The sequence below is a fragment of the Lethenteron reissneri genome, chromosome 15 (genome assembly GCF_015708825.2).
Source record: "Lethenteron reissneri isolate LAM-NWPU_2019-01 chromosome 15, ASM1570882v1, whole genome shotgun sequence".
Lineage (NCBI taxonomy): Eukaryota > Metazoa > Chordata > Hyperoartia > Petromyzontiformes > Petromyzontidae > Lethenteron > Lethenteron reissneri.
In genome coordinates, this window is record NC_083793.1 from 10,269,272 (window position 1) to 10,278,697 (window position 9,426).

Below are 9,426 nucleotides of genomic sequence, written 5' to 3' on the forward strand. Positions count from 1 at the left end.
ATACGGCGATAGGAAAAAGTCCTTAAAATGCATGAGACAATATTCATACGAACGGCAATAAAGAAACATATCCCGAAGGCAAATGTATACGTCAATGAATTAATCGGTAAGATTTTGCAATTAACGAAAAAAACGACAAATTATTCTAAACGACCGTATCTACGTAACTCAATGGGCAGCAATGTTCTTTATCATCAGCTAATAGTTGACGCACTCTTATCATTAGTCTTCTTCTTATTAGTCCGGGTATGTGTTTACGTGTGTGTGGTGGTTTTGTCTCCTTGGTCAATTATTTGCGTTAAGCAGACACCAGGCGATGCGTTGTAGTGTGTGAGTGTGTGTATGTGGGGAGCGGTGGTGTAGCGGTTAGCGCGCTGCGCTATGAACCTGGCGACCCGGGTTCGATTCCCGCTCACGGCTAACACCAGTGACGATTATCTGAACCGGTCCTGGGCATCCCCTAGGTCGACTCAGCCTTAAATGAGTACCTGGTGCGGTGTGTAAACATCGCCACTAGGGAGACAAAGGCGGTCGGGCGTGGTGCTGGCCACCCACCCCCTCGTGTACCGTTCCGGCCTTCATAGGTGCTCGCTAACAGCACTTGCCCCTACAGTCTGTTCAGGCTATACGGGGGATCTTTATCTTTGTCATACGAATAGCTTGCTCGCTTGTTCTCTTTGAGGCGACAGCAGCAGCTGCTTGTCCACTGCTGAACGGAAAGAGAGAGTCGGCATGACGCTCGCCGTCGGCGATGCGCATTGATTCCGTCGTCGGATAGCACCCGCAGCTTGTCCACTGGCCGCCGTTCCTCACTCTTGTTTTGGTTCCCAGCTGGTTGCTGGTCGGTGTGTGTGTGTGTCGAACCCACGGCGCTCTCGCCGGCGCTCTCCTCTTCTTCACGGGCGGCTGGTTAGGCTATTTTCCCTGCTGGATGAGCTGAGTTGGCACGACGCGTATCTTTGAAGGTGCTCGTAGCGCTCGCAGCTTGTCCGCTGGCAGCTGAACACCCTTGCTCGGTGGCGCTGGTGGCGCTGCTGCGCGCTCTCTCCTGCTCCATGCTCCCTGGCGGTGCACGATTGCACGTGCAGCTGGTTCTCTGCGATGCTGGCTTGGTCGATGCTTGGTGCTTTCCGCCCTTTCTCGAGGTTGATTGCTTGACGTTGCTCGTCAGTTTAACTCGAGCTGCAGCTGCCCGTGGGAGCTGGCACTCACTCTCAAAACTTGTAAAGTGTATTCGCACACCTCTTAAACAACTGTGAAAGCTTAGTACAATACAACTTATCGCAATCCTTGACTTTGCAAGCGACTCAAAACATCAAGATAAATGTAGAATAAAACTTTCAGCGATACTCTGTCGGTCCATGCCGAACTCAGCACCGAGCATCACCTCGCCCCTCTTCTCTGCGCAACACCACACCCATTGTTGATCTCGAGGCCATGCCCAGGAGTCTGCTCGCTAGCGGTTGTCTTCTGTCGCTGGTCGTGGCTTCTGCTGATGCAGCTCGTTGACGATGTGCCAGTCACGGGGGCAGGTTCCCGGAGCCTGCCGATCGCAGCACTCTATTGTGTGTGTCGTGTCTCTGTTTTTATGTGGAATTCTCTCCCCTCGGCACGCCTTCTCACAAAGGACTGGAACTTCCTTTGATTTCGTTCTTTGCTGTGGGGGAAGTTCTACGTGTGTGTGTGTTCTAATTTATTAAGCCATCTGTTAAGTCTCACTCTGGCCTGATTATTGTCCCCCTCTTTTCATCCGTGGGAAACAGATGTCCCAAATTGCTACAAGTGCGTCCTTCTAGTCCTCCAACCCTCTGCAATATATAATCTGGAAGGAGGGGGGGGGGTCCCCCTGTCCGGTTGCGTTCTCCCCCCTCTTCCCTCGCGGTGGGGAGTTACATTTTGTCTCTCTCAGAGAGGGCCGCAGGACTTTGAAGTTGTTTCTTTTGTACCGTTTGAAAAAATACTATTTTACCTCTTATAGCTTGATACCGTACCACTTTTGTAGTTCTGTAAGTGACTCAAGGTATGTTTGTAGAAGTGTTTACAGTACTTCCATCGTGGTTTGGAGTTCCTTCATGGTGTTTGATTTTCTTTTTAAGGGGAGATGTCCTCTGCGTGCGTATGCAAATTTACTATCACGTGCTGCCGGGAGACAAAGGCGGGTGGGAGGCTTTCTCTCTATGGGATACATTTTATCTTGGTTTTGGGTGATTGACCTATTTCGCCGTATTTATTCTTCTGGATGACCCTCGGTCTAATACTTCATAATTATTATTTGGTTTATGTTCATCCAGAATTCATTCTTTGGTTCTTTCGGTACAGTCACATAGATAGAAGAAGAAGAATAAAAATAAGGTGAATAACATTAGGATTAAAATAATATATGAGAAGTAATAACCCACTAATGTAGATTGTAGCCTGGTTTTTAATCGGAGTGAGTGTGTGGGCAGTCTATGATGTCCACTTATTCGTGTCGCTAAGTTTACCGAAAGAACCAAGAAGATGGTGACGCCTGCTTTTTGTACGTGCTTTGTGGCGGTCTTTGAAGTCGTGTAGAGATTTCCCCAGAATCTCATTAGCAATCCCCCCCCTCTATTTCCTTTGTACCAAGGTGTTTTTATTTGTTTATTATCTTTATGGCTACTTCCTTGCTTGGTCCTGAGTGTGAAAGCAGTGGTGGCTCCTGCAAAATCTCTCAGGGGGGGCAAATGTCTGGATGATTGATAAGGATAAGCTCCACCCATGCAATGGATAAATTAACAGCTTAAGCATGTAAAGGCAACTTCACTTCTTTAATATTAATGAAAAATAAAGTGACTCTTACAATACATCTTGTTTGTTTCTATACTCACTATTAATACAATCCACTCAAGTTTCTTTTATTAAAGATTCCACTAGGTGGCGACAAATTATATTGTTGGATGAAACGTGCTTACGTATGATGACGTAAGCACGTTAGGGCGAGCCCTCCCGGAAGCCATAGAGAATGCATTGCAGCGCCCCCCGGTCGAAAAAAAACATCTTTGAATGTAAGTCTATGGGGCCACTCGGGGCGATTCTCAGCCGGAGTAAAATCGCCCAAAAAGAGGCGGTACTCCACAGAACGTGACATGACGCTGATTGGACTATATCCAGAGGCACAGTGACGGCTAGCGTGACTCTGTGGTTGAATGACATTGGTGGTGCGTCGCCCAATCGCCCTAATGAAGAAACCGCCCCTGTGTGAAAGGCATCTGCTGTGAGGGGAGGGTTTCGTATCACCCCCTTTTGCCCCAAGCGACACCGCGATTGATTATTTAAAAATATATATTGGCAGAATTATTATTAATATAATTTTTTGGAAAAAAAGCCTATATATACAACAACAGCAATGCCAGGAGTGAAAAGTCATCTCACTACAACAGGACAAGTGAGACCCACAATTTATTAACAGGCAGCTTCATGTATCCAGATCCAAGCTAGGATCTCAGTGGCGCTGACTCTGTGGCTCAGTGCTCTGACTCAAGACAAGTGTTTTTTTTTTCTCAGCCACTGAGACAATTATTTCTGCACCCACATCGAGTATTACCACTCGATATAGCCACGTGTCTACTCCAGTCTACCAGACCGTGATAGATGGCGATGGTTATGAGAAGGCCTTCCTCCAGGTAATCAAATGGCATTTGATGATTACGACCGTTTTGTGCTGTTGTATACGTTATTTTCACATACTGTTCTGGTAGGAAAGCAGACGAGTGTTTTTGATATGTTGATAATGGTGAGTGATTACAATCTGTTTGGATGACAAGGATGAGGTTGAGGGAAATTCGAGTTAAACACAATGTTACTTGTAAAACTTTTAGAAATATCATCAGGCCCTATGGTATAAAAACAAGTGCAGTCTCCAACTATTATTCTCCACTCTATCTCTGGCCTCTCTATATGCTATTCTAATCTTTTGTATGGCAATATGTTCAGGAGAAAAGTGCCCTCTGTTAGCCACGAGAGGGCCTTCATGAAAAAAAATTCGTATACTTTTGCTTGAATGAGTGCAGACTACAATAATTGACTAATATGGTCCATACCCGCACTGCGGCTTCTTTATTTTTCCGTTCATTAAGGAGATGTGAGCATCAGCCTTTTGATGTTCTAATGTGGTTGATATGCTATGAAGAGGGGCCATAATAGTCTTATATATATTAAGGCATTGTTATTGACAAATACTGTTGACGTTTTTTGTTTTGTAATTAATTAGTAAAATGTTAGTGGCTGTGTTTTTGTGCTCGGCCGTGGACAGGACAACTATTACTTCATTGTCACTTCCATTATCGACAAGCGTTTAGGACTAGACAAAGATGAAAGACTGCACTCAATTAAGCTCATTAACATGGCCGCCGAAGAGCAATTAAGTTAGCTGGTAAAAATGTGTTATTGAGGCCTGGGGTAAATTGACAATTATTTATCTTTCACCGATTATTGAAATACTTATTTGAACAGCTTCGAAAAGCAACAACTTTTTCTTTTATTCTCCTTGTCAAAAGTGAGTTTGAATTTTCTGCAAGCTTGTAATTGCTTTTCGAATTCTGATGCCCTGTTACGCAGCCCCTCTGCCACCTCTGACTTGTTTCCTTGGTCAATTTCATTTCGTATGTAGTGCATATATCCCGTGGCGATGCAGTGGCGATAACGCCAAACACGACCGGAAGCAACCGGTATTTCAGAAGTGGTTTTGCGCGGTCTTCTAGCTCAAGGATATCTTCCTCTTTGATGTTTACCAAATGATCGGCAAAACCAGCCATGGCCTCTACTGCACCTCTGCCTTTGCCACTGTCTTGCGGAACTTTTTCCGGAAGCTTGAACGTGTGTTTACTTTGTGCGGTGATGTTGAGGTCTTTGTAGAGCTGACGTTCCGCTTGTGTAAACGCAATGACCCTACGATTTTTCGGTTTTATCGAAGAGAGCCCTTCGCATGATTGACTCAATCCATTCAGGCATTTCTCTAGATCGCTCAGACTTTGCTCTTCCGCTTTAAGCATTGTGTCAACTTTTTCAAGGCTGCTCTTCTCAGCTAATTCTTTGCCGATATAACTTCCCAATGCAAGCCCTCCGGCCACTGCACTCAGCGCCAAGCCACCACCAACAACTATCGGAGCAGCTAAGAATCCCACCGTTGTCACCGCAGCACCGATTATAAGGGCGCGAGCTCCTGTCAATTGTACGTCTTTCACGTTTGTTTCCAGTTTGTCCAAGCCGTCGGCGAATCTGTTGAACACGTCGATGAGCTCCTCCCGTTTATTCTCCCACTCTTGGAAAGCGCTCCAGGTCTGCTCGCAAGCTTCGTCGAATTCTTCCTTGAATTTATCTGCGCAGAGAACACACGGTTGCGTTCAGGCAGATCAAACAAATGTCCATGCAGCCACCCACGGACTGGCAGAGTAATTCCATATTGGTGACCATGTGAACTTTAGCCATGATTTTGTATAGTTCTACAAACGGTTTATTTTTTAACGTAGTGCTGTTCATGCGAATTGCATCTTGCAGTCGCTGATGAACCACCGGCAAGCGAGAAGGCTGGCATATGGTGAGCCGGTGGCAACAATCGCCCAAGCTCTGCAGTCTTCTATTTTCAGGACTAAATGTTCAGCCAATCACTGAGTGCTTCTACATGGGGGAGAAAAACGCGGGCACCCAGAGAAGACCCACGCCTGCGAGTGGCCAACAATCTACTCCATATGCAAGGGACATATTTATATTACTGCACACTTTTCTGTACTGCGTCGATGCTCACAGGAAGGCAGTTTCGCAACATTAGCGTGATCGAGCAACCCCGGGCGGTGATATGGCGCACGCCTGTAGTCCGGGGCTGTGGAGGTAGCAGCGAGGGTTGGTGGATCAGCGCACTGATGGTGTGAAACTCCCTTCCCGTGGGCGTCGAGGAGGTGCCCGTGCCCTGTTTTATTGCCCCCTCGCATGTGCACGTTTTTCTCCGGGTGCTGAGATTTCCTCCCACATTTATGAACACTCATTAATCGGCTACAACATCTTAAAACACCGCTGGCCTTAACAGGATACGAGTAGATCCTAAGTCAGTGGTCCTTCACCTTTACTGCAGCCTTGCACCCCTTTGGGTCTCAATCGTTAAACAATCTATGTTATTAAATACATAGATGTTTGATGAAACAAAGTACAGTAGTTGTACTTACGTGCCCGTGCTTAGTTTGTGTTTCGATGATTTACATTCTAAAAAAAATCTGGCCATGTCTCGCACCCCTAGTGAGGGCATCTCGCACCCCGACGGGGTGTGTGCAATCCAGGTGATGAATCACTCCCCGAGGTGATGTTTTGGGCAATGGGCCTACTTCACGGAAAATAGAGAGGACAGACAGATCAATTACACAATTGGAAGAAGAAGCAAAGTACCCTGGGACAAGGAAAAAATAGCACCCCCATTATGATCCAGTCGAGCTGGTTATCACGTGTTACCAGAGCAGGTCAGGTATTTAATTCGAGAATGAAAACCCCCACGCAGCATCCTTGCGCCACCTAGGGATGCGATGCCCGCTGTGTACAGCAGGTGGCGCGCGGTGTACGGTCCCGTGTAATCGTAACGCAGTCCAGTACGTTAGATACACGAGGCGCGCCCTGAAACAATGGATCCCAGAACGCCATCTGTGTAAAGGAGGGCAATGAGTGACAAGCAACCGGGAAGAGAAACACTAAACAAAGTCGGAGAACTAGAGCGAGAGAGTGGAATTTTTTAATAAGCTGTGGGGTCTTCAGCCGAGACTTAAAACATCTCCATCGACTGCGAATTCCTGACCTTCAATGGCAGGGAATTCCAGAATCTGGGCGCCGTACACACAAAGCCCCGTGGTCACTCCCGGTACGCTGAGTAGGTCACGATCCGTGGCTTTGAGAGATCTCAGTGGAGTGTGTGGCCGAATCAACTCCTGCACGTATGGTGGAGCAACCTCATTTAAAACCTTGAACACATATAGGAAAATCTTAGACTCAACGCGGGTTTGAACTGGAAGCCACTGTTAGGTTCAGGAGCAAAGATGAAAGATGATCCCAAACAGCAGTGCGAGTGACCGCCCTGGCGGCTGCGTTTTGAACAGACTGCAGTCTACAAGGAGGTCACTCATGCAGGACTCCGAGAGAGCGAGGCACTGCAATGTTCAAGACGTGAGAATAGGAGCGCATGGGCCACCAGCCTCTGCAGCGTCTTCAGAAGAACGAATGTGTCACTCTCCCTGTCTTGATAACCCCGTCTCTCTTCCTTTGTGTCACTTCGTGTTTTGTGTCCATTGTGCTTCTATAAACAAAAAATTCTAAAACGTTTACTTTTATTTTGACAAGTAAGGCGTATGTGGAAATTTATAGCAGCAAGTTAAACGCATGTTTCTAAATGTGGAGGGGAAAACCGGAGGACCCGGAGTAAAATCTACACGACCACGAGGAGAACATGAAAATTTCAAATATTGAGGCGTCAGTCGGGATCGAACCCACAACCTCTTGTGTACCAGGCGAGGTAGTTAACATTTCGCCACGGAGAGCATCGACACAGCTCAGCTGTTAGTTACAGTACAGCACACACTTTAAGAAAAGTACTTGTATTTTTTACATGTGTATGGAGCGTTTAAACCATACGTAAACTTATCAACAATCGTTTTCATACATTGTTCACGTGTGTTCAATGCTCAGTAGTGTTGCTAATGTGTTGCTATGTTTATATGATTCAAGGTGTTCTACCATTGTAGTATCTCGCCGAATTGTTAGTAGCAGAACCCAGGGCTCACCATTTAGTCCGGTTAGCCGAGGTTTTATCGGTTTATAATTTTCGGACATTACAGCATTTGCAAACTGTATCCGTGTACGTTAAGATGAACCGAGTTAAAACATGATGCAAAAGAGTCAGAAAGCTACTGCAAACCCATACTAACGAGGTGGCATGAACACGACACATTTTTTTTTACTATTCAATCAAAACGTTGACAATTCCGAGTCACTTTTGACTCGGTCCATCATCCCTCGATAGAATACGTAGCACTTTGTGGGGAATTAAAAAGTGGTTGTCCTTTAGGAAGACTCATCACGCCCGTCATAGGAATCTGTAACTTCCACAACTGACTCAGTCAGAGCTGTACAACGGGAGGCGAACATCGCCTCGACGCTCATTGGAGCAGAACATCACTTTGACTGTTGACTGGAAGGCAGTGAATCCGTTACATGGCTCCGGTTCGCGCCAGATTTCAGAAGCTAAGCTGGCTGGAGCCAGCCCAAATGTTGGATTACTCACCACCATGCATAAAACAAGCTGCTATTGACTGCATGCTGCGGTACTACTTTGCGGGAAGCAGAGGGAGAGTTTAGAAAATGCCATTGTTGTGCCGTACTTCTGTGCTCCCACAACTAGCTTACCCACCTTCTCTAGCAACCAGCGTAGTGGGTGCCACGGTAGCGAGATGTTAACTACCTCACCTGGTATGCAGGATAATATAACAAAAATAGTTTAGTTTTATAAGTATGGTCAAAGATCCTCCACGCCCCGCACGATATTGGGGAGGCCCTCATCTGGGAGTGGATTGACAAAAGCGCCGTACGTGTTCACGACAAACCTTTGCTTTTGACGGCCATGTTGCGGTTCTGTGTCATCACACTGCCGGTGCCGGTGGGGTCTTGAATGTGATCACCGCTCCCACCGCTCCCACCGCTCCACCTGGTGAAGTCGTTCAAGACGCGAGGGACCACAGAGAGAGCGGGAAGGCAGCAGCCAGGCGGCGAGACGGCGCCAACAAATAGCCAAGCTCTGCTGTCCTCCACGTATCAAGGTGTCGTCCAACGAATTAGTGGGGATTCTGCTTCGCCGCTATCCGACTATATGCGGAAGACGAGTTTGGCTTATTTTCAATTCTCACATACTGAAATCATTAACCAATGTTTTTTTCCATTCGGCACAACTTCCTCTTTTGTATCAAGTTTAAAGTTTCTGTTTGAGACCTATCGGTGCTATACGGAGCTACAAGACAACCATTAACGCTACGATATATATTTCCATAATCTCTCCCCTGCGTAATACTGTTTTCGTCAACATAGCCTTACTCATGTCTTAACATTTGTCGATCAGCATGTGATTGATGTATTGAGAATCGTGTGTTTCCATATTCTCACATGTTTTATTGTTAATCTAAGGATAATTATTATTAGTATTCAATTGGGGATATTATTGTTGCATTGAAATGTTTGTGTTTGCCACCGTGGCAGGGAAAATAGCTCAGGTCGCCAGGTTTTATAGCACATGGAAAGAAAAAAGAAACCCATTGTGCCACCTCTCCGCCCCATTACGAAAGAGAGAGGCCACCTTTACGTCATAGCCATGTTACAGCCCATTGTCCTGAAGGGGAAAATGAAAATTACATCAAAGGTGGTTACTTTCGGTGTGGAAGAGAT

General features: G+C 46.3%; 1 protein-coding gene across 1 annotated transcript; it reads right to left on the minus strand.

Annotated features, from left to right (window-relative positions):
- Positions 1 to 549: 549 nt before the first annotated feature.
- On the minus strand, positions 550 to 8,839 carry LOC133342689 (uncharacterized). The gene is made up of 2 exons (XM_061552014.1): positions 8,595 to 8,839; positions 550 to 5,338 (listed from the first exon to the last, which is right to left on the minus strand). Exons 1-2 carry the CDS (start codon positions 8,629 to 8,631, stop codon positions 4,443 to 4,445), a joined length of 933 nt encoding a protein of 310 aa, XP_061407998.1. The 5' UTR covers positions 8,632 to 8,839; the 3' UTR covers positions 550 to 4,442.
- Between the last annotated feature and the right edge of the window lie 587 nt (positions 8,840 to 9,426).